Here is a 26,314-nt window from a genome sequence, read left to right on the forward strand (position 1 = left end):
TCCAATCTGTTAAGGGCATATTGAATGTCAGTTCTGTCTTCTGCAGCCTTAACTACCCCTCCCAGTTTGGTGGGATCTGCAAATCTGAGGAACATCCCCTCAATTCCTTCAGCCAAGTTGTTTATAAAAACAACTATCGGCCCAGGACTGAACCCTGCGGCATCCTACTTTTCACTTTTTTTCCAGGATGATAAACCATTAGAAGGAATCCTCAACGTTCTGGAATGCAAATAGCCAATTAGATTTCTGGAGATGAATGTAAAGAATTGGCTTAAAGACTACTTACAGAGGTTGTGAACCTGAAGCCTGGGTCTAAATGTGGTCCTCAGGGCATCCCTACCTGACCTTAGGGACTCTATGTCGCCATACCCATCAGCCCTGTTTTGCATCCTCCTTGAGTGTTTTTACCTGGCTATAATTTATCCCTGAATGCTGAATGCTCTTGCTTGCCTGGATGGAGAATAGTGTGTAGAAACAATTATACAAAAGATAAAGATAACCACCTTACTGACAACTCCAGCTTAGTAACAGCTCTATAGCTAAGGGATTCCCACCATCTTATCCCAAAAGGAAAAACACTCTTTTGTCCTGGTCTAACTGAATATTTTACAGACACCAGTTTACATTTCAGCCAGGTTTACAAGAAAGTGCAGGCAGATGTTATTTCCTCTCATCTGTTCTTTCCACCACCTACTTCACACCAATCGGATACGCCACCTTTTTATTATTTAAAATATATCTGTTCCAGCACAACGAATGCATGTCAGTAAAATGTGAAGGATTAAGAATGACTTATAACTTTACAAGCACAGCTTCTTGCAGTGTGGCCATGGAAGATGTAATTCCAGCTTCTTCAGACTTGTTTATGAAGCTCATTTTCAGAGTTGACCAACTCAAATGGATACAAACCAGGGGTACCTTAAAAACCATCCCTTACAGTCTGTACTTTCAAGAGTCCAGTCGTAACATTGAAATGTAATGATGAGTAATTGGTCTTTGGTATTTGTTTACAAATCTGAACAGGCTTAGTTTGATTATTTTATTCAAGAGAGTAATTGGGTTGGGGGGGCATTTAAAAAGGCAACACAACCACCACCTAACACACAGTGGCCAGTTAAGATTTCCCCCCCTTGCTTTTTACACATAGTGCTATTATTAACTGTAAGACATTACCACATCATATCCATTGTCTCAATGAATACGTCACCTTAATTACAGACACACATTAATTTGCAACCACCACCGCCAGTCCATTAAGTTTGAAAAATAGGTTTATTTTAAACCAGTGGCATTGTGTGATAATCCTATATGGCATAACCAGTTAGAGCAAAGTTCCTGGATACATACAAATTTGCAGAAATTATCTTTTAATGTGTGTACTTTCTGTCCAGAGTTGAGGCAGTAGAACAGCACACACTAAATGACAGGGAGTGCTCTCCACAGGGGCTCCCACAGAGACTCTCAACTTCTGAGATATTCCCACTCACACAAATACCTATAAGTTTTTTAATTCTTTTGTATAGCATTTCTGCATGAAAGTCACACGGTAGCATCTACACATAAAACGACTGATAAAAATAATCTTCCTGTTATGTTTTACAGAATATATCTACATTTCCATCTGAATACCCAGACTGCAGGTCCAGCAGAGGGAGTGGACTTTGTTTGGTCTTAAGATGGCCTCCAAACCAGAAGCATGAAGCAGCACTGCTCTCTGGACCCCAAGTCTCTCTACAGAGGGTATGACCTGAAGGGAGATCACTAGAAAGGAAGGAACTGATGGCTTTATTATCCACATGCCACCTTTTTCCTTTTTCTTTTTTGGCGGCTTCTCTGTACAAAAGGGATAAATACATTAAAATCCCAGATCCATTAGGAAAAACAAAAATACTGCAAAGCTTCACTCTTTCAGAGACAGACGTACAATCCATGCATGATACCTGCATTATATAAATTTCAGAAAATACTTTAAAAATAGGACCTTAGATACCCAGAACACCTGATGGACACAAAATACTTGAAGTGATGCCCCCCACTTAGTCCCTAAATAGGGCAATCTCATCATTACTTGATTTCTATCATATATGAATACAGTGAACTGAATCTTGTGTTCAGGCACACACAAACTGACAAATGAACTTTTTAAAGCCACAAAAGGAAGATCCAAGAAAGGTGCATGTTCGCTTGCCCCTTTTCATCCAAAAAGTGCCCAAAATGTCAACCCATGAGTTGAACAAGAATAGATGGATTCTGCAATTGTATATGGCTCTGACCATGGTAGTGAATACAGTAATTTATTAGCTGATTACCAACCCAGTGCCTCCTCCAGATAACAAAAAGAAGCCTACATGCACACACAGCTACAACATGCAAAACACTCTGTCTTAAGAAGATATACAAAATGAACAGGCAGCATGACAGAGCTACTGCTGGGCATCTCAGGGTTGGGCAGGGAAGAGAGAGGATACCAAAAATGAGGGGTGCACCCTATTTTTGGTAGATTTGTATCCTGGCCAAAGCAGCCAGTAATACATGGGTATTCTGTGGCTCACAACATCCCAGGAAGCAGCAAGCTCAGAATCCCACTGTTAAGAGAACACAAACCCCGATTCCAATTTCTCCTCAGTCATTTAAGGCACACACCTTTTTTTTTTACACTGGTTCAGACAAATATTCCCAACAGGTAGCCAGTCATTCATGGGCCCATCCTTCCTGCTGAACAGAATACTGGGAAGAGGCTATGGGTGTAAAGCAGCTGCATGGCATGGAATGGAAAGACATCCCTCGCCCTCTTTTCTCTTAGCTTAGAAAGAAGAGGGCACAGTTCAAGTAGAAGTTCAGCTTCCATCATCTTAAGTCTTTTCTTGATAGGAAAGCCATTTAATGGCAAGAATTGCTACTGAGAATTTGAAATCTCAGCTTCCCTGCATAATATCTGCCTTGCCATATAAGCGATGAAAGCTGGTTACCAACTGTAAAGGCTAAAGAGCAAACAAACAGGTCTTCAGAAGCATGTCCCAGGCTGTATACAAAAATACAAGAGAACATGCAGCATTATTTATACAGTTACTGTATAAATACTCTCCCACCCACCCCCATTCAACACACACACACACACACACACACACACACAAGAATTACACACAAAACCCTTCCACCAAGGAGAATCTTCACGGCAAGAGGCACTTGAATGATATGTGGAGAATCCCTATGAAAAAGGCCTTCCCCTCACAGTGATATGGGACAAAGAGAGAGAAATAGATTCTCAAGACTCCATCTCCTCTTGATCAAGCGGTGGTGGCACAAAGCTAACTACTTCATCATAGGTTAGGCCTGGTGGAGAAAAAGAGAAAGACACATTGACTTTAGTGCAGCGGGTGGGTAACAGTTCCTTCCCTACAAGATAATGAATCACTCTTGGTTAATTCAATCCTCAAAGTCAACGAAGATTGTTGAACTAAAATTAGGTACTAGCCGTTTCCAGATTTGCACACTGGATTCTGAATCTACTTGCTGGACCGCAGTGATGGCCAAACTTGGCCCTCCAGTTTTTTTGGGACTACAATTCCCATCATTCCTGACCACTGGTCCTGTTAAGCTAGGGATGATGGGAGTTGTAGTCCCAAAACAGCTGGAAGACAAAGTTTGGTCATCACTTTGTTGGAGCAAGGTGACAGAACACATGGCAGCTGCTAACCCAGTTCTGTCAAGTCTACAAACTATTGTGGGGATTTGAAGTACAGAATGCTGATGACTGTTTTTCCTCAAATCCTAATGAAGAAGAATCCCCAATTATAGATATTTAGAATCGGCAATGAGGTGGATTGGGCCAATAAGCAAATTCAGTACAGATAAACTTACTGCTTTTGTGAGCAGCAGTTTCATGTAACACTATGCAGAAACTGAGAAGGACATCGTGTTACAGACTTCCCCCTCATGAACTGCACACCTCCATTTTGGCAACGGTTGGGCAGGATCTGAGAAACATTGGGTGTGTTCCACCTGCCCCCCCCAACAGAGCAAGGGCTCCCCTCGTTCCAGTTTGATTGTGACATCATGTATCCAGTTCTGATTAACTGCATATTATGCTGCCTACATTATTCCCTACAGAATCATTCAATCTGACAGAAGTGCCACTTCTTCAGTTTTAAAGGCAAACATGTTGCAAGTTGTAGAAAGCACTATTGATAATGAACAGCACATGGAAATAAGAAGGGTTTTGTGAACCCCCACAAATTAGGTTCAGGCCTAATTTGACATCCAATTCAAAGGACTGTATTTTTTTATTTATTTTTACAATATACCACCAGAACTGAGCTATTTCTCCCACCACCCCCTGCCTCCTCTATTCAAAGTAATACTGAGTTGCATTATATTTTATCATCTCCTGTCAAGTTTTGCTTTCACTATAGGAGCATACAATAATAGTATTTGTGAATGTCACCCATCAAGACCTGTCTTACCAAATCAGTCTCCCAGAAAACTTACTTTTCCATTCTTCAATATCAAGTTCTCTGCTTTCGAAGGATTGATCATAGGGATCTGCCACTGGCTCATCATCTGGGTCATGATACTGCGTAAAATAGGCATGAGCTAATGCTTCAGCAGCAGTGATTCGTTTGTCTGTGTCCAGCACCAACATCTTCTCCAGCAAGTCTACAGCTTCAGGGATCAAGGGATGAGGAGGAGAGAGAATTATTGTACAACAGTCTTACCTAAAGCTGTAGGGCAGGGAACCTGTGGCCCTTCAGATGTTGCTAGACTACCACTCCCATCATCCCTGACCATTGGCCATAATGGATGGGACTAATGGAAGTCAGGAGTCCAACAACATCAAGAGGGCCAAAAGTTCCCCATCCCAACTATAGTAGATAAGGATTCAGTCCCAGCAGTCCAAAGAATATTATAATTTCACAATGGAGAGTAATTTATGGTTCAAGCTGTACTTGGGAGTATTACTTTAAAATATACCCCAAGCGGTATGCAATCAATACCTGCTTTGCAAATAGCACCTGCAAGAAAACAAATCTGAGTGGACAGCTTTGGATTCCTCTTCAGATAGGAAGCTACAAGTAGTATTTAACAAACAAACACTTGGTTGTATTATCTCTTGAACCAAAATTTACAAATAAAGCAAGTTTTCACTAAGATGCAGAGTTGAACTTAATGAGCTGGGATAGCTCAGTCAGTAGAGCAGGAGACTCTTAATCTCAGGGTTGTGGGCTTGAGCCTCACTTTGACTTTGTTGAGAAAGGCAGTCCATAAATATTTTAAATAGTTATTTCACCTCCTGGACAAAGAGCACTATTTTAAAACATCAGTCTGTCTCGAGAGACATTAAACATCTCAATGTTTGCATGTTGGATTCTCCACTGTAATGGAACTGCTGATAAGTCTTACCCAAGGGGTTGGCACCAATAAATACATTTTCAAAATTCATCTTCGGCATGTAAGACAAAGACTGTATGTAGTTTCTTGCCTGGAGAAAAAGAAAAATGTTTTGTTAAGGTTGTGTCTCCTAATCATTATAAGCTCCTGCGAGTGCCTACTTTTTCCTGCTTGAGCTTAATCAGCATCTATCTTATCCTCATCCCCTTCTCATCCAGACTGACCACAGCGACAGAAATACAATTAACAAGCGTTGGAACTAGGGCACTATGAGTTGTAAGGCTGGAAGAACATTGTCTGTTATGTACTGAAGGTTGCTGCAAGTGAGGACAAGTTCCTGGAGGTCAGCAGTGGCATCCAGGTGTCTTTATGTAGTTGAGCACTAACCAGATACAAATGTTATTTCTGCAACTAACTAGAAGAGTCCCATTTGAACTGGATAGTTACAATCTGTTGACTACTTAATTAGAAAGTTTCAGCAAATTTGTTTCTCTTTTGTGGATTTTCATTACTTGCTATTAAAAGACCCAAAGTATAAGCTAATTATGCTGCCTACAGCTGTGCAGTAGCACATTTTAAAAAATCCTAGTTACTATAAAGGGAAGCCTTCTATCAGCTTAGGAAAGTTCACCAGTTGTGGCTCTATGCAGAGAAGCAGACCTTGCCTCACTTATCAATGTTCTGACAACCTCCAAATTAGACTACCATAATGTGCTCTGGATAGAGAGATGCGGATGGCGCCATGATCTAAACCACTGAGCCACTTGGGCTTGCCTATCAGAAGGTCAGCGGTTCGAATCCCCATGACGGGGTGAGCTCCCATTGCTCAGTCCCAGCTCCTGTCAACCTAGCAGTTCGAAAGCATGCCAAAAAAGGTGCAAGTAGATAAATAGGTACCGCTCTGGCGGGAAAGTAAAGGTGTTTCTGTGTGCTGCTCTGGTTGTGCCAGAAGCGGCTTAGTCATGCTGGCCACATGACCCCGAAAAATTGTCTGCAGACAAACGCCAGCTCCTTCCGCCTGTAAAGTGAGATGAGAGCCGCAACCCCAGACTGGACTTAACTAACAGGGGTCTTTTACCTTTACCTTTTTAATGAGCTCTGGAAACTCAGCTGCTAGAATGCTTGTGGGGGCTAGGTGTTTTGAGCACCTTACACAATACCAATTTTACTGGTTGCCAGCTTGCTTCAAGGCTCAATGTAAAGTGATGGTTTTAGCCTTTAAAGACCTAAAGTGTTTGGCAGCAGGTTCTCTGATGGACTGCCTGCACCCATATGGGCCTACCTGGGCCTTAAGAGCCTTAATCTCTAGTCCTCTGGCAGAGACAGACGTCTGTTGTAGTAGCTCCACCTCTATGAATTCATGAGACCCAATTATATTTGCCTTAAAGTAGATTCTGATCTGTTCAGGTCTATCTTCTGTTTAAGTGCAGTGTGCTGGGGTTTTTAAACACCGTTGGTTTTAGACTGGGGGACAGAGTTGTGATAATGTATTTAAGTGTTCTATGCTGTTTCAATTTTGTGAGCAGCGTTAGTAGGGCTATGCCCTGAAAGATGGGCTAAAGATCCATGAATAAAGAAATGTTTTGAACTGCAGACCACTATGCACACCCTGCCACATCTCACCTCATGGCTGGGCATCCTGTTAATGAGATATGCAGGGGGTGTCCCCGTCAGACGCATTATCTGCTGAAGCTGGTTAATATCTTAGGTGCCTAGTCAAGGGCTTTGTTAATATTTCAGCATCAGTGTGAACATACAATCAAGACAATTACGCAAAAGGCATTTAGTCTGCACACTACAGGCAATTACTACTCTGTGTGTCACACCATCTTTGTATTACAGGAAAGCGGACCAGAAAGTAAAATCAGAAAACAGTTAATAATCTTTTGGTAAAGCCAGATGCTTGCTCACTGTTTATAATAATCAATTGGCAGCCTTAAACTGGGTGCTGGCCCCTTTTAGAAACAGAAGTCACATTGAACAAGGAAGTGAGCCAATTGATGGCTGCTAAAGATATACTATTTTATTCTATCTGGCTTTACAAAGCTTAGATTTCACTCTTTTGCTGCACAAGCTAATACACTGAGGATGCAGTATCTGAGACACTCGTCCATATGAATGCTAATAGAGAAATATGCAATGTTAGAATGCAGTTCACATTGCACAAAAATGTTAGGTGTCAGTGACATAGAGAAAGCCAATTTAATGGCAACTATGGCAAAATAAACATCTCTACAGTGAATTGTAGTGCATAGTAGTCAGGTTAAGCTTCATGTAGCACATTTCTTTATACGGCATTTAATTTTGTTCAACTGCACATGATATATGGGGAGGAAAGAGGACAAAGGGTTTTTTTCAAGTATGTTGTCTAGCTATGCTTTAATTATATGCAGAACCAAATGAAGTCCTTTTACTGAAATAATTTTCTAAAGTTTTCACAACTTTAAAAATCTAGTTAATTTTCCCATTCAGATAATATTGCTATTTGATACTATTTGACATTGCTACTTTGTCTACAAAAGCAAAAAACTTCTTATTTATTGGAATTCATGCCAAGTTGGGAGGGTGGAATCAGTTTCATAATCTAGCCTCCACAGTTCTTCCTCCACTGTAGGATTTTTAATTAAACCACAGGCTCCAAACTGGCTGGACAATGGGCCTACTTTCAGGCCTTTATATGTTTCAGACGAGTAAAAAGGGTATGCATATATGGAGATTACTACTGACTGGAAGTTTTAGTGATTCTGTTATCTCCCTTAAATTAGACAACCAATGGAAAGCGATCCTGAGAAAACTGACAATGTGTTAGCCTGAATATTACCAACTTCCGCAACAGGAAAGGAAGGGCAAAGGCTATGTGTTTGTCAAGGCACAGTTTGATTTACATTCTATTCAGATCTGATATCTTATGGTTACAACCCCCAACCTGCAAGTAAGATGGGTGGGGTAAGCAGGAGACCAATCTGCTTCAACTACAATGGCACCATCTCTTATTACCCCTCTAATACCCGCAAACACACGAGAGCAGCATGGCTCTTCTCTATCCCCCACCCAGTCAACAAAAGGGCTCATACACAGCAAGTATATGAACATAAAAGCTTATCCTCCCTGCTCTAAAGAGATACACAGCTCAAGTTTGGGGCACACAGAGGGAGTTAAAATCACTCTAACTTCAAATGCCCTGCTTTTCACTGCTGCCATTTTATACCTTTACTTACCTCCTGGCAATCATTCCTACATTTCATCAAAACAGTTTACATACTTTTTGCTACTTAACACACATCCAGTCAAGACTGCATCTGATCCATGTTTCATAGCAATAGTGTTCCATCTGGTATGAGCCTAAGAAGAATCTTCATCTGCTACTTCATCTCAAATAACTGTATGAAGATGCTTAAGGTGACAAGCTGCTGTATTGCAGTATGCATTGTCATCTAATTCTGAATTTTTCACTCAGCATTGTTTTCTGGATGAGATCTGGGCCAAGTTGGCTGTGAACACATGTAGCTACTGATACTGCAAAGCAGAAAGTTATGAGCAGATGCAGCCATTTAAAATCCCATTACTCCAAAGCAGACCCTCATTTAGAAGGCTATAAAGGGATGGGCTAGACTTTTCAGTACTCTCTTCTATGGATATACAGCACAGGTAGGAATACATGCTTTGTTCTTCTAAGAACACATGCTTTGGGGTTGGGACCTATCAAACATGTTCTTTGTAAAATGCAATATGCACAGATGGCCCTATAGAAACAATAAAAATCCATCTGTCAATATATGCTCATTCTCAGGAGCCAGTTATTTCCTTAACCCAGAAAAAAAATGTTCCATTAAATTCTTGCAGTATGACCCAACTGCTGATTACTCGGTCCTCCTGAAGCAAAAACCAAGATGTACAAAAGGTGAAAAAGTAGGACTATAAGCATCATTGTCTTTCTTATCTATTTCATCTATTCACAGCACTTCACAGAAGGAAGAATCCTTTTTATTTTTATAACTTTTAAGTATTTTTCAAGTTCCACCAGCCTAGTTCCAGAAAACTACTGGGGGCTCAACAGCTGTGGTTGTTAAATACCTGCTTGTTGGTTAGCCTATGAAGAAGGGTGGTGTGATTGGTGGGAACAACCCCTTTCCCTGCCCTACCTACCTGAAAACTGCTGCTTTAATTCCCCATCTCCCTGTTCCAGTATCAATTCTTCAAGCAACAGACCTTAAGGGGGTAAGGCAGGGTAGGGGTACAGGTTTCATAGGCCCATCCTCCTCACACGCCATTTAGTGATAAAAGAAGGAGGAGGAGGAGGAGGAGGAGGAGGAGGAGTTGTTTGGACTTGATATCCTGCCTTTCACTCCCCTTAAGGAGTCTCAAAGAGGCTAACAATCTCCTTTCCCTTACTTCCCCACAACAAACACTCTGAGGTGAGTGAGGCTGAGAGACTTCAGAGAAGTGTGACTAGCCTAAGGTCACCCAGCAGCTGCACGTGGAGGAGTGGGGAAGTGAACCCAGTTCACCAGATTACAAGTCCACCTTAACCACTGCACCATGCTGGCTCTTCACCACTGCTTTATGGCTAAACCGGCAAACATGTATTTAGTAAACAAATATGGATATGTTCAATCTGGGTTCCTTTCAGCTCATTTCCCCTCTTATTTCCGAACACGTTTCAATCTCTTCAGTAAGCCTAATCTAAATCAGGGTTCTTGTAGATCTAATTTAAATGAGTTTCTAATCAAAATATTTTATACAACAAAATCTTCCATGTGTAAGTAGCAGTGACCAGTGTGATGAGAGTAGGCTACAGTGCTATCCTACTGACAATGGCATTGCTGCTTCTTACTAGGACGCTGCAGGGATAACGTAGGACCAGGCAGCAGTGGTGACAGGACTGCAGAGGAACACTGGTGAAGCGAAACCTGCACTCACTACCCAACTTTCATTGCTATTCTGGTAAGCTGCAAGACCCAGCCGCTCCCCCTATGTTGAAGTGTAGAATGTAGATTAGCTATCATCCCATGAATGCAGAACAATCCTACTTATGGAGGGGAAACCCCAGCTGTGTCATTACTTCCATGGATATCACCTTTATGACTGAGCACTTTTAGAACTGAGGTCAATGTTATGATCCAACAACAAGCTGTTTGCAGGAATTTACTGTGTGGCTTTTAACATGATTCATGCTCATACTTGTTCCTAAACATTTCCCCCTTCTTGAAACAGTTTGTGGAAGAGCACTCAATGCAAGTCCCAAAATCCAACTTAAAGAAAGCACTATCCATTAGGAGATGTGATATATATATGGGATATTGGTAGCAGCATGTTCCTAACAGCGTTTAACAAGAGTGTGCAATGAAGTACACAGTGTTCAGCTAAGCTTAGTATAGCCTACAGACAGAAAATAGAAGAAGGTAAGATGGGACATGAAGACTAGTACAGAGGCAGAGAGGGGAGGCTTCAAGATGTGTCCAAGGAAAATAAGATGTGTCTAAGGAAACAAGCTTAAGACAAAACTAACCAGGAAGGAGATAGATGCAGTCTACAAGCAAGAAAAGCAAAAGGGAAAACACAAAATCCAAAAAGGCAAGGCATTACAGTCAAGCTTTAAACTCACAGACTCTGAAGATATTTTCTTCAAAAGCTCAGGCCCTGGTGTTCCAACGAGTCTCAAAATGAGCTTCAACTGATCAATATCTAACGATGGACCATAAAGGAAAATGCTGGGACAAATAAAATGGGAGAAAAAAAATCACAGCAGCAGCCGAATAAAACTAAAGGGGAAAAAAGAAAACCAAATGTCTCAATCAAAATAATAATAAATAATAATAAGTAATATTAGCACACATCTAATGTAGAAGACACATACCATTTAAATATCCACCTGATGAAAATCCTATACCCAAATCTGTTCAAGAAATGTGGACACATTTAGCCACATTTGTTTCTTCAAGCAGCTAACATATGGAGACAACTGCTTATGTGAGTGATCAATTGTTGCAAGGCTGAATTTACCCAATGTGGTTCCTCTTTCACAAGTTGCAATTTTCCTGTTCATGGAAGGGATGAGACAATTCCTAATTCAGAATAGAATGAGTGCACCTAGAATTTTTAGAACTATAGCTTTACAGTCTAAATCTTTCTACCCTTACAAGAGAAAATATACCCAAGCTTCTGTCCAAAGGAACAAACTGAAGACAGCTTCGTTGAGGTTCTAAGGTTAAAGTGCTTTTTTTGCTCTGCTCTGCTCTATGCTCTATATTCTAATTGCTCTACTAAGGCTTGTCCACCATTCCAAGCTACTATCCAATCGTGGCAAACATGCACATTTTGCAATCAGAATACAATGGTGATTAACAGGTATAATTGATGCTCTCTGTGATTATTTTAGGTTAGACCTATACTCCCAGTCATTAGTAACAGTTAAGATTTAGTGGCAGAAGCAGTATGGTAAAAGACTAGCATGCACTGGTGATAGTGAAAGTAGAAATTGCTCGAAACAAAATAAAATAAAATAAAAAAATTCCTTCCAGTAGCACCTTAGAGACCAACTAAGTTAGTTATTGGTATGAGCTTTCGTGTGCATGCACACTTCTTCAGATACCAATAACTAACTTAGTTGGTCTCTAAGGTGCTACTGGAAGGGATTTTTTTTTGTTTTTTGTTTTGTTTCGACTTAACTTTTAAAGCTTGGGTAAAGTAGCAACTTTGAGGCTAATTTTAATAGTGCACAAAACCAATTTACCTCAACCTAGTGGACTCCCAACTCCTATCAACCCCAGCCTGCCCAGCCAATGGTCAGAAGATGGTGGGAAATTTAATCCAAAACATCTGGAGGGCACCAGGTTGGGAAAGCTTGGTAAATGCTTTCTAGGATGCTGGCTACTTCAGGTGCTGTCAACACTTCTACTTTGTAGAAGTTGGCGGTCAACACTATTTACACTCAGTCCTAATCCTTTTTGTGAAATCAGTGACTTTTATTACAACTGGAGACCCCATGTCAGCAAAACCCATCTGGACATTTTATCATAGTATTTAATGGGCAGTTATATATATTTTAATGAGTTACACTTGCTTCCCTCCACTGTCCTCTCAGGGAGTTTTACGGACAACAGCTAGTGTAACAAAGCAGGGAACTGATTGAAAAAGTCACAAACTCCTTAGGGGCCTTAGAAGTTATACCCCACCTGGAACTGCTATCCTTAAGATCGGAAAGCAGGCTTGGGGCTCATGAGCAATGCTCCCAATGGTGGGGAGAGTAAGAAAAAGTTATTGACTGCATAGGAAATCCCATAGCTATTGGAGAGTGAGAACTTTCCAGCCTCTGAAGATTAAAATAATCTCCTGAATTTGAAACTGCATCAAGGCTGTTCTAAGGAATGGCAGGATATAAATTCAATTTGCAAAATAATTCCCACCTTAGTTATACTAAGCCTTAAAGCAAGTTACTTTCTAGCAGTAACTTCCCAAAAGCTACTTCATGAATTCCAGGCTGGATTTGAACTGAGGCCTCCAACAAAAACCTGCACAATGTAGGCTCATCTTTGAAAGAAGATGCCAGTTTTCATCTATGTGCTTCAGCCAGAACAAGTTAACACAAGTTTGTAAATTAAAACAAGGGAACACTATATAGTACAACCAAAAGTATGAATCTATGTGCCATCTAAATAATGGTAAGTCAACCATTTTCTGGTTGTTTGAAGTACTGTATTTTTCGCCCTATAGGACGCACTTTTCCCCCTCCAAAAATGAAGGGGAAATGTGTGTGCGTCCTATGGGGCGAATGCAGGCTTTCGCTGAAGCCTGGAGAGTGAGAGGCGTTGGTGTGCACCGACAGCTCTCGCTCTCCAGGCTCCAGGAAGCTATCCACAAGCCTTGCGTGCCCGGGGGAACTCCCCCCGGGCGCGCAAGGCTTGCGGGCAGCATCCTGCAGTGCGGAGCACGGGGCGCCCTTTGGAGGACGCCCCGTGCTTCGTGCAGGTGTCCGCAGCCTGCCACCCGGCGGGCGGGGCACCCTGAAGCAGAGCGCCCCGCACGCCGGACAGACATCCGCAGCGTGGGGAGCCCTGCAGGAGTTCCCCGCAGGGCTCCCCACGCTGCGGGCAGCAGCCTGCCGCCCGGCGCGCATGGCGCCCTGAAGCAGAGCGCCCCGCGCGCCGGACAGACATCGGCCAGCCCCACAAGCTCGGGGGACAGCGGGGAGGCGCAGCGCCGCCATCCCACTGTTCCCCGACCTGGTTTTGGCAGGGAAATAAAGGAATTTTCCCCCCTTTATTTCCCCCCCCCCAAAAAAAGTAGGTGCGTCCTATGGGACGGAGCGTCCTATGGGACGAAAAATACGGTATTTGAAAGTTAAGTAATATCAGAATGTAATGAAAGATATATCTGCTGTCAGTGCTTTTTATTTTTTTACAGACTGTGTCTGCTGCATACACGGACAAACATTAATTACTTCACTACAAAGTCTTTACTAGGGCAAGAAGCAGAAGTCAGTTGGAAGCAGCTAACCAACACAATGAATCAATTAAAATATTACAAGATTGTTGCGTCTATATATCAACAATATAATTTGTGAACTGCTACTTAACTAGGAAAGAGTTGTTAGTAAACTCAAAGCAAAAGTAAACAGAGTGCATAGAAAGCCATAAGCAAAGAAAAGCATGCAGATCTCAGAAAAGAATGAATTCAAGAACTGGCAAGTCCCAATACTGACCATACAGAAAAGGGAAAAGTTTGCTACCACGACCAACAGTGAATACAGCAAAAAGCCAAGTTTAAAATCCAGATGCCAGGTCCAAGTGGGCATTCAAGACCAAGAGTACCCAGAACACGTTATTCTGATATGGCTACTTTTTGAGAAATCTTCCTGACTTAGAATATGTTTATAACAAATTCTACATCACAGTCCAATTAGTCATTCCAGATCATTGTAGTAATTCAGTTAGTAAGATTTATTATTATTTATTTTTTTAAAAAGCAACTTGTCCCAAATAGGTCAATCAAGGTACATTACTTGAAGACACAGGCCCAGCCCGATTCCCTATTCACGATTTCAAAATATGGAGAGCACCCTAATGTGGGTCAGGGTAGAAGAAATATGAACTCTGTTCAGCAATGTTCAGTACTACCAGCTACAACTTTGGTTATGCTCAAACCTATAGCAATTTTCAAAACACATAATTTAGCTACGGAAGTTAAGTCTGCACATGCAGCATATTAACCAATTACAGCTTGGGCATTTAATCATTCCCTTACCTGTAGCTGCTGATCATCAAGTGTTTAAGTTGGCAACTCCCACTAATGGAGCCCCCAAACCCACTATCTCCTGCAGATCAAATTTCCAAGAGCTGAGTAATAAAAGCTTGCTTTACAAATTCCTGCCACTGGTTAAACCAATTTGCATGCTGTGTATACTCACAGAATTCCTATAATGTAAGCCAATGTGTTATTATTCCTTGAATGCATATCCATTATTCCCATTAAGAAGCTGACAGAAATGGTTATCACTCCCCACCCTAGCCTTAAATAACTGCCACATATGGAGTGAAGATTTGTGGAAGGCAAACACAACTTCATTTAGGACCATTCAAAAAGAGGAGTATGTACATGTAATAGAGAAAAGAATACAAATATTTATATTGTAAAAATGAAAACTGCACCCAACATAGTTGAAACATGTCTATTTTGCTCTTTAGGCAAGAAACTTCTTTTTCTACATACCTCAGACAGAAAAGGAGAAGGAGAAAGACAACTGTAAGGGCCTTGGAAAAGGAGAAGTGAACAGGAAGAAGTGAAAGCAAAGGGTAACACAACAAAAACAAGGGGGAAAATCCAACATGTAGGCTATAAATGTATCATATAGTTTTCACATTTGCCTCATCTATTCTGGGAAAGTTTGGTAAAAACAACCATAAAATAAATGACTTTGACCATCTTCACACCTTCTAATATTAGCCTAAAACCTAAAATAAATGTGTTTAGTTTTTTCCACAAAGATCAACATCACACACTCCCCTTCATGAAATATTTAATAGTCAGAAAACTAAATGCAAAAATATATTTTATTTCCCTAGGATTCAATCCATTTATTTATTACTTTTACACGGATAACCCAGAAACTTTTAAATGTTTCATTCCCATTGAACATATTTTGGTGGACACAGTGCAACTGGACAGAATATCAAGATATTCTTTTCTTTCAAAATCTCTCCATTAATAACTGATAAAAGGGTTGCACGGATCCTGCCAATACTTTAGACTTCAGATTAGGGACAAATACATCTTCTGAATTATACACAGAATGCTTTTTTATATTATAGAGTGTGCCAGTATGTTAAAGAGGCTTAAGTATTGGACTAGGACCTGGAGACCAAGATTCAAGTCCCCACTCAGTCATGAAGCTCACTGGATGACCTTGGGCCAGTCCCTGTTGCTCAGCCTAAGGCTGTTGTTTGGATAAAATGGGGGGCTGAGGACAGAATATTTAGCTAGTGGTAAAGCCATGAGTCTGCACTTGATAAAGAGTCCTGTGGCATAATGTGGGAGGAAGCAGCAGACATTCAAATGAGGTTCTGTAAGGGCTATGCAGGTATCAGGTTGCACCAAGGTATAAAGATGGGCTGATGATGCCTGATTTCCCATATTTATTTTTTAAAACAAAATTTATATACAAAAAAACTACAAAAAACAACTGGTACCCTGGTTTGCTTCTATCTTTAGGTGAAATGCCATACAGGTTGACTTTTTGTGTGACCTGGACAGGTAGAGAAGAATGAAGAGAAAGTAGTTAGTATTTATATTATCAGAGGTAGAAAGTTCAGGTGGGTAAAGGTTAAGTATAGGTGGGGTGCAAGGCAAAAAAAAAGTACACTTTTGTTAATAAGACTGCCTTTCTCTTTAGGAAGTTAAGAAGCGGATGCTCTACCCCAGAGCTATAGCCCTTCCTCTTTATTCTGCTTTTCCATATATCCAAAACATAAACCTGTGTGCTTCATGTAAGGATGGAGACAGACCTGAGTAACAGCTGGTTTTTGTAGTTCCAAAAATAGGAAATTTGCCATTGTTTCTTCCTTTCAAGTAAACATTGGTACAACGAAACAGCAACACAGCATTTAAAAGTTCCATGTGAGAGCCTACTACCTCTTCCCACATTTTGCCTTTAGACTCTTTCAAAATGCACAGTCATGGTGTTACCACCAGCCATGCATTCTCTTCCCAAGTCTTGATTTGAGAACTCGATTGCTTGTCCACTATTTTGGTTGGCTTAATAAAAGTATTGCCATAATATGGATTTTGGAATTTTTCTTATGGGCCAACACAGAATCCTTTATTTTGTGTCATTTTTATAAGTTACATAAGAACAGATTAACAGATCTACCTGTAGATTATATATTCTTTTACAAGCCAAGTCACTGACTTGTCAAGATATCCCTTTACTCTGGGGTTGTTAAACATTATGAGGGAACCGGTCTTCTCATAGAACCTTAGTATCAAAACTGAAGTAGTTTGATAGGACATCTGAATTACTGGAACTGGAAAACAGATCTCAGAGATGCTGAAAAAAGTAATTACATTTTCCCTTCAAGGTGGAAGGCCACTTTCAAAGCTTTTATAGAGAAGAACAAGCAAAGACAGAGAAAGTGAAACCCTAATGTTAAACCACAGACTGAAATAATGCATTTCAACCACCTGCAAAAAGCATTCTTGGAGAATGCAGCAGTAGTTTTCAAAATGCATTCATCTGCATAGAAAGAATTCCAACACCAAAGTGCAGAGCTGGTTCCTAGGTCTTCCTTGGGTTACATGTTGCTGTGTGTGAAAATGAATGTTTCAGTTCATTTTTAGATGTTTTTAAAGGATACGGTCTGTACCAGGGAATAGCGTTCTTCCAGTCAACAGTTCAGCCATAATACATCCAACAGACCAAATATCAACTGAGGAAAAAGCAGAATGAATTTAGAAGCCAGACTCCTCTAGCCAGATCCCTGTTCCAGCATTCCAAAAGATTTAAATAAAACCAATTGCAATGGTTAACCTAATCCTAAAATGCTTAGCTTTAGTATGACAGCAAGAAAAAGCACATATTTGTACTCTTGATAAACATGAATTTGACAACTTCAGATGCAGACCTAGTTCTGTTAATGATATAGATATCAAATTATGCTTGAAAAATTAGGTCTCTTATATTAATATTACAACAGAGTGAGGCAATTCCACTGTGGCACAGAATTCTATGATACAGTTTTATTATACAAATCTCTGATGGTTTGATTAATGAGACACCGTACCTGTTTGATTGTAATGCATCCAGTTCAGCATGATCTCAGGAGCTCTGTACCACCTAGTTGCTACATACCCCGTCATCTCATCATCTGTGTGTCGCGCCAATCCAAAATCCAGAATCTGCAGAACAGGGAAGATAGTAATGCACTGCTACATTTTTTTTAAAAGGACAAGCTGGACTTTTGATCTGATTAGCTACATTTGCAGAAGATGCAAAAAATGGATGAAAAGAAATGTTGCTGAACACTTCCAGAAATAGGTTTGGTGAAACATACTTTTGTAAGACTAAATTTGTCAAGGATTTACAGCTCTTATGTGACTCCCTAACCGCACTGTGCCCAATTTCAAACAAGAGCAGTTCAAGAGTACCACAAATACACAACCATGGAATAACTGAATTGGAACTTTTATTAAATACCTTTTGAGCCAACAGTGTACAAAGACTCATAAATTCTAAAATATTTGTTCAGGGGTCAACAGACTTGCTTATATTAGTGCCTACATTTTCCTGTTAAGATATTCAGGTCCTGACCTATTAAACAAATGATTGCTAGGCTGCCCACAAGCTATGTGTACACTAACACCACCTTACCTTCAGCTCACAGTCCTCATTCACAGCTAGGTTACTAGGTTTTAAATCCTAAAGGAAAGAGAAAAAGAGATACTGGTGTCACAGCATTGCAATGATAAAAAAGCTGTCCCAACCATGAAATTTAGCAGAGGCAACATCTAATGTACTCCTCAACTTTCAAAAACAATCTTCAGATGTTATGTTAACTGTAATACAATCCTACCATAATCCACACTTCACTGAGATTTTCAACTATATGCATCAGCCATATGTATATAAACAAGAATTAATCCCACCCCTGAAAAAACAACCAACCAATCAAATATATGAAACAAGTCAAATTACAGTTCTGTACTCTGCAGGCACATGTTAAGAAAAGTGATGGCCAGAGCCAATCCCATGGTAAAGTGAACTGTGCCTGAACAGAATCTGTCTAGACTCACTCTCTCCCAGCATTAACTAAAATATTTATTGCAATTGTATTGAACTTTTAGCTCAATTTTACTGCTGCTTTGATATACAAAGATCTAATGCTACAACTTCCCAGGATGCTGCTTTCATTGAATAGTTTACACTAAAAATAATACTCACTCTGTGTATTATGTCAGCTGAATGGATATACTGAAAATAAAAATATTTTGAAGATTAGGTTCAGACACTAATTTCCATTATGAAGGTCCATGGCTTATGAAAGTCTATGTCTTGTATTACATTTACTCATCTAGCATTCAGTGGTTTTGTAATGACGTGTGAGAAATGTCTGCTCTAAGTTTGTTCCTTTGAAGATAACCAAAGTCATTTCCAACTAGAAAGGAAGAGGGAATAATGCCTGCACAATGTTCATATTTTCATCCCTTCATATTTGGTTCTTCCCCATTCTGTGGCAAAGTACAGATGCATTTTGAAACTACTGAATCAAAGTCTGCATCTGTCTGGTGCCCCAGAAATCTCACAAGATAGTAACCTCACAAGGTTCACAACATTTAACATTTAAGAGGGCATCTAGAAGTTCTGGAAGGAAATTCTACTTAAAAAATAACAACAATTTATAACTTATTTCCAGTAAGGCTGTGCTAATTGTTCAAAAGCCACACAACTGTTTCTCTGAGCTAATGCATGCAGTGTGTTTCATAGATTAGAATCACCTGCATATGACAAACCAATTAGGAGCACATTCCTTCTTCGGGTCAGAAAATATAGACTTGAAATTGACAAAAGGGCCCATGATCATGCTGCAAATGCTGTAGCTCTCACTATCTTTCTGTGGGCTCTCAACACCCTTCCTTGTTTTCCTACACAGAAGGGTGAAACAAGAGAGCACCACTGAGCAGAAAGTATTAACTTCTGCCTTGCTATCTCCAGCAGGATCCCGTTCCCTTCTTTCCCCCTAGGTAACTGTTTGGTTTTTTTTGCAGTGCCTCCCCCCCCCCCCCACCAAAGGGAATGTAACACATAAAACAAAATCCTCCCACACAGAAAGAACATTTAGTTCCTCCGAACATGAGGAGAGCAGAATACAAGAGGCAAGTCTGAGCTGATTCAGGAGAGCAGCATGTAATGATATCTTTGCCTCTCTTCAGACTCTCAAAAAGAACAGCTAATATTTCATGACTGTCATAATGGGGGTCAGTTCAACCAATTCAGGACCATGTGGTGGTGTTTTTATCTGAATCCAAAGTATGCCTATGGACTTCTCTAAGGGGAAGAAAGTATGTCTTTTATTTGCCACCTGCATACAGAATACAACAGTAATAGAGTCAATGCAAATACCTTCAAACCACGAAGAATTTGATAGATTAGAAACTGTACATGGTCATCTGTGAGCTTCTGACATTTCACAATATTGTTCAGATCTGCCCCCATAAGATGGGTTACAAGGTATCTAAAAAACAAGAATTAAACAATGGTATTATCTCCATGTGTTGTAGGTGAGCGAGTCAGAGCATTTCTAGAGAAGCACTGGATTTTGTTCAGGTTAAGTTAGGGATCAATCACTGGCAGCGGTGGGCTTTGAAAGTGCCATGTAGTCACCACCACTTCCACAGTCTTACCAATCACACCAGCTAGAGCAGAAGGTGGCAGAAAGGGAATATATCCCTTTGCTGTGCCATCACCTCAGTTGCCTGGATAAGACCTGTTGCCATCATGTGGCAGCAGGGTGGTCAGCACAGGAGATCCTGTACAGCACAGATCATCCCCCAATCACCCCCTAGCAGGGGAGTTTTCCACTGGCTACTGCTGGCAAGTATACTGGCAGTAGCAGCAGCTTCTGCTGACCTGCCTTTTGGGTCGGTGCAACAGGGTGCAGCTGTTCCCTGCCAACAGCAAAAGGTGGTAGAACCAGGCAGAGGGATAACTCTGTGCCATTAAAATTCCCTCCACCATGATAGAACAGGGATTTAGGCTGGTCTGTTAGCTGCCTAGTTTCCACTGAAATCAGTTACTCACCAACTTCTTCAAATACGGCTAAATCTGGATCCAACCTATTGCATTTATGAAAATTCATTGGTTTTATGTATGACCTTTTCACAGCCAGTAGTCTGCTATGGTACAGATACAATTTTAAATGTATGGTGAGACTACATGGGGCAGCATCTAACTCCGTTGTTTCCATCAGCACATGGATTTCTTCTTGCACAATGGGACTTCCCTCCCTCTCCTCCTCCTGCATCCTCTCGCAATCTATTCCAGAGGGTTGAGAAAACCTTCAAAACAGATTTGAGATGTGTTCAGAGGGACAAGATGGGGGAAGTCCCTTTGCACGAGTGGACAAGTGGAAATCCTGATGTGACAGGTACTTAGCACTATATTGGATACAAGACATTATAAAGAATGTAAACCATTTAGTACAGAGGTATATGATACACTTGTGTTGCAATGCAAAAAAGAGTGTATTCATAATGTAAGACAATAAGCAATAAGACAGTTCTATCTTTTGCAGATTCATGTATAACCCTGCATCTCTCATTGTTTAGAAAGATCCATTCTATTTAAAATTCCAATAGATAATAAGAGACTTCTTACGGCTGCACTGTAATTTAAATTCACAATTAACTTATTTTTCCTATATTTATTTTGGGTCTCCTTCATGCAAGGTCTTAGCTTGTAGATTACAGAGGGCTGAGGCCAAGGAATGAGTCTCAGATTTGCACACTCTCCCCAACCACTCACAGCACCTAAGTATAACCACACAGTACATCTACTCCTTTTCCTAAGTCAGACTAATGTTTGGCAGGATCTACTCACACAAGAATTTACATGTATTCTCCACCCCACCCATATGGCAGGGCTATATGGGAACCAGCTCCTAGTACAAAATAGTTGTTAGTTTAAGTATTTTTAAATGTGAAGCCCCAAGAGAAAAAGACGTATTGAAATCAGTAATTTTACTACCTTTCAACAACGATGAAACTAGGCTGATCTCTGCATTGATTCAGTCTTTCCAGTTCTCCACAAGAGTATGAACATGGTAAAAGGTGTGTATAGGGTGTATGTACATCATTAATAAAATACTTCTACATGGACTTATTGTGACAGGAAGCCTGTCTCAACATGTGCTTTGAAACTGTCACATACAAGTCCAACAGGTTTATAAACAGCTATTTAAGACATCTGTCATTTGTCTCATCATACAACTGCAAGTATCCATGAGTCTGCCTTGGTACAAAGTAATGACTAAATATACCAGGGCTCAATCATTCTATGTGACTGAAGATGGTCACATGATTAATACATTACTCCCCTCCTTGCTAAAAAAAAGCAATTTCCTACCAAAACCCAAAAGTCCTTCCATATAAAGTACTTTGCTCAGTCTTGATTTCCCACTCTCCTCCCTCAATGTGTGACACTTCCCCCTCCTTTTTACGATACACTTGCCATTCCTGCTTTGGACAGTAACTGCACCTGCATAAGGTAACCTTAAAGCAACAATAATATTCTGCTACTAAAAAGCTTTAAAACCTCTGTCTCCACAAGTAACTCAGGGCACCTAATTATGGAACATTTAAAATTGTTATGCTTCTATAAGCATGACAATCCTGTGTACTGTGCCATTTAATTCAAATGGCTTAGGCCCGAGAACTGGATTCAGTAATAAATTAAAACTGTTAAGTTGCAGAATAACTCATATATATTCCACTTCCAGGCACAAAACCAAGGGGGGAGGGGAATTAAGATCCAAAATTTGGATGGCCTAAAGTTTGAAATTGGAATATTTGAAATTGGAAACCTAAGTAATACACAGTATGTTCTGGGATCTACTGTGCATGAGCAGACATAGAGCCTAGTACAATTGTACCCCGGAAATCAAACAGAATCTATTCCAGAAGTCCGTTCAACTTCCGAAATGTTCAACTTCCAAAGCGCGATTTCTCGTTGGCTGCAGGAAGCTCCTGCAGCCAATCGGAAGCCCCGTCAAATGTTCGGCTTCCAAAAGAATGTTTGAAAACCAGAACACTCACTTCTGGGTTTGGGGCATTCGGGAGCTGGAGCTTTCGACTCCCAAGGTGTTCAAGAGCCGAGGTAGGACTGTAAAGTAAAAAAACACCCTCAAACTGATAACATGACTTTAAAGAGGGAGACCTTCACTGAGGATTCTAGATCACACCAGCTGAGAGCTGAGCTACAGTGCTAGCGAGCTGTAAAGGTAATGGTAAAGGTAAAGGGACCCCTGACCGTTAGGTCCAGTCGCGGACGACTCTGGGGTTGCTGCGCTCATCTCGCTTTACTGGCCAAGAGAGCCGGTGTACAGCTTCCGGGTCATGTGACCAGCATGATTAAGCCGCTTCTGGCAAATCAGAGCAGTGCATGGAAACGCCATTTGCTAGACTGTTGTATTTACAGGCTATTTGCATGATGGGAAATAGTTACATAAAGTGAGTTCAATATACTGTAACTATTAAGCAGATTTTTCAGTTCAGAGCCAGATGTCAACTTCTTGGCAAATGTGAACATGGCAAAGTAGATATTACAGTTTCCACACATGACTGAATAATTTCATACTCCCACTACTGAGTAAAGAAAATCTAGTGTGTGAAACAGCCCATAGCTACCTTCCATGCTAATTAATGAAGGGTTGTGACTACATACTTCTATCACAGTAAAGTAAATGCAATGACTTCATTCATTTCCTCCTCCATATGTCTAATTTCATTGTCCAATAGCAATCTAAAGTCCTGTCTAAACTGAAACCTTTGATTCTATTACATTAATGCTCCTTATAGATAAGGACGTTTCCATCAAGGCTGGAAACTATTTCCAACATCAAGGCTATGAAGGGTTACCTACACATCATTGAATTCTTCTAGTGACTTTGCAGGTGTGAACACATCTAGAAGACCAATAACCTAGAAAGGGAAAAAGACACACAAGGAATAACATTTTCTACATTTATCTGCCATTTCCCAACTCACATATATACACTTTCCCAATTCAAATTACCTACTACACGAACACATGGACTTGCACATAAATAAGACTTTTATCCTTACACAGATGCAAACTCAAAATAGTTCCTTTAAATGTGGCAACTTTCAAATATCTTGTAATGTGGCATGTTGAAAAATATCAGAGAAAGGAATCATGTTGCATGCATGGACTCCTCCTGCTGCACCTTTGGCTCCAGATCACTGTTTCCGTTGTAAACTATTTTCCTTAATGAAAAGAATCGACAATTTTTTAAAAAAAGCATAATTGCTACTTATTTTTCAAAAACAAGAGGTGTAAACATATCAAATAGCTCAGCGCTACCTCCAATGTAAATATGCAGTGATACACACTGGGTACGTTCAGAAAATCTTATCTCAGCTTAATGAGATGAGATATAAATGAACCTTGTGGGTGCACATGTAACTTCTTTTCTCTCTTTGCTGTACAAGCAAACAAATCTGGAACTGTACAAGTATAGTTTCTCAACGGCTCTGAAATGGAGGCCTTGGTTAACAGCTTCAGAACAAGCCACAATATGCCAAAGCATGGCTTGATATCCTGCCCTGTTCGAAAGCAGTTAACTATAGGTTATGAGCTCAGATGTAATGGAAATCTATAGTTAACTGAAGACAACCTAGCGAAACAAAGTACTGGTTTTTTTGCTCTATAAGACTCCCTTTTTCCCTCCTAAAAAGTAAGGGGAAATGTGTGTGCATCTTATGGAGCGAATGCAGGCTGCACAGCTATCCCAGAAGCCAGAACAGCAAGAGGGATCGCTGCTTTTGCTGCGCAACAATCCCTCTTGATGTTCTGGCTTCTGGGATTCAGAATATTTTTTTTCTTGTTTTCCTTCTCCAAAAACTAGGTGCGTCTTACAGAGCGAAAAATACGGTAGCTGCATGTTTGGACAAAAGGCTTGTTCATCTCTCATTTGAATGTGGCCACTGGGTACAAGTCAAGGTAATTTGGTGGTAGTATTTCAACTAAACCAAGTCCGGAAGTTAGTGTCAGCTAGCTAAATAGCTCTCTGGCTAGTTAGTACTACAGTGGTACCTCAGGTTAAGAACTTAATTCGTTCCAGAGGTCTGTTCTTAACCTGAAACTGTTCTTAACCTGAAGCACCACTTTAGCTAATGGGGCCTCCTGCTGCTGCCACACCGCCGGAGCACGATTTCTGCTCTCATCCTGAAGCAAAGTTCTTAACCCGAGGTACTATTTCTGGGTTAGCGGAGTCTGTAACCTGAAGCGTCTGTAACCTGAGGTACCACTGTATAGGGTAATCAGGGGGATGGGAGGGCAAGCATGCCATCACTACTTTCTATGACTACCCTCTGCCCTTACAAATGCATCATGGAACTCAGGCAGAGGAAGGGAGATGTGACTCATCTGATCTTAATCACCCTCTAGCAAACTGACTTTTCTAATTAAAAAGAGCTTTTAGGATTCCATTACACGTTTACATGTAACATGTAATTTCACACCAGAGAGCATGAAATATGACTTTGTTCATTCACATTTTTTAACAGGCTTTAAGTAGGGATACATCACATTAAGTAGAATTTGGAGAAGAGTGTTTAAAAACATACATTTGCAAGTACTGCTATCAGTACAAACCTCTCCAGCAATGACAACAATGGTCTGTTCCCTCACAAACAAAATTAACTAAATGTAGGGGAAATGTGACCAGAAGACTACCACATGCTTCACACTAGAATAATAATCCCACAAATATACACATATAGTAAATAGGAAAGCTAATTCATGGCTCAGGCATCTTGACTAGTTTTACTCATGTTTCTTTTCCCAAAAGGCTGGTGTAAAGTGAAGATATTATACAGGGTAATCTTATTATAATACAGGCTCCATCTCTGAGGCATACAATATTTTCATTCATGTGCACAGTTGAAACCCAAATGTGATAACTTATTTCAACTGCAGAAATTTCTACTTATCACTACTGTATATACTAAATGCACACAGATCAGTGGATGTTTTTTGCAAGTGCCAGAGGGCAGCTATTTTTGCACAAGACATGGAAAATAAAGAGAGCCAGACACTATATTAGTGCTTACAAATAAACTCTATGCATAAATCCCAAGGATTACAAAATGTCCTGGAATTTATCTGACAACATGTTCATGTATCCAACAAAGAATTTGGATTCTTGAACATCTCACTTTTCTTTTAAAGTAAATACATTGTAATGTACTTATTTATTTCATTAATGTATTTGTCATCTGAGTTTTGACTAAACATTACCAACACAGCTAAATCTAATCCCCATGGATACAAAGAAGTGATCAGGCAGAATACACAGATGGCTCAAGAACTAGAAGGGCCTTGGGCATTATAGCTGTGGTCAAGACTACAGTTAGGGCTTCTATGATGTGTAGTTCCTTGCCCTAAGCTATGGCTGCTAACCTATGTTCTGCCTCAGTGGTAAATTATTTTCACTCCTCCCATCTCCTTCTTTGTCCTCTCCAAACACTTTGTCACTCATAGTTGTGTTAGAAAGCTTCAACTTGGGACAAATACGTGAAAAGACTATTTTTATAGTACACTCAGGCCCAACCAAGTAATTACATTGTAAAACTGCTGCAAGAATACCTTCCTGTTTGAAATGCAAGAACTAAAGATTCTCCTACATTTATAGGAAAA

At 40.4% G+C, this 26,314-nt stretch overlaps 1 protein-coding gene across 2 annotated transcripts in view; it reads right to left on the minus strand.

Moving 5' to 3' along the window:
- Window positions 1-1,253: 1,253 nt before the first annotated feature.
- Window positions 1,254-26,314, minus strand: part of MAPK14 (mitogen-activated protein kinase 14) — a 32,157-nt gene continuing 7,096 nt past the window's right edge. Inside the window, exons 3-12 of one of the 2 annotated variants that reach the window (XM_083745054.1) lie at window positions 23,516-23,574; window positions 20,000-20,111; window positions 18,821-18,850; window positions 18,251-18,298; window positions 17,664-17,778; window positions 17,238-17,309; window positions 7,012-7,091; window positions 5,401-5,479; window positions 4,489-4,662; window positions 1,254-3,333 (exon numbers count right to left, since the gene is read on the minus strand). In XM_083745054.1, coding sequence (XP_083601180.1) covers window positions 3,266-3,333; window positions 4,489-4,662; window positions 5,401-5,479; window positions 7,012-7,091; window positions 17,238-17,309; window positions 17,664-17,778; window positions 18,251-18,298; window positions 18,821-18,850; window positions 20,000-20,111; window positions 23,516-23,574 — 837 coding nt within the window. In that variant the 3' untranslated portion in view covers window positions 1,254-3,265. Of the gene's footprint in view, window positions 3,334-4,488; window positions 4,663-5,400; window positions 5,480-7,011; window positions 7,092-10,993; window positions 11,074-17,237; window positions 17,310-17,663; window positions 17,779-18,250; window positions 18,299-18,820; window positions 18,851-19,999; window positions 20,112-23,515; window positions 23,575-26,314 lie in introns of both variants that reach the window. The other variant, XM_083745053.1, reaches the window with a different exon arrangement.

The sequence above is a fragment of the Podarcis gaigeae genome (assembly GCF_964106915.1).
Source record: "Podarcis gaigeae genome assembly, chromosome: 6".
Lineage (NCBI taxonomy): Eukaryota > Metazoa > Chordata > Lepidosauria > Squamata > Lacertidae > Podarcis > Podarcis gaigeae.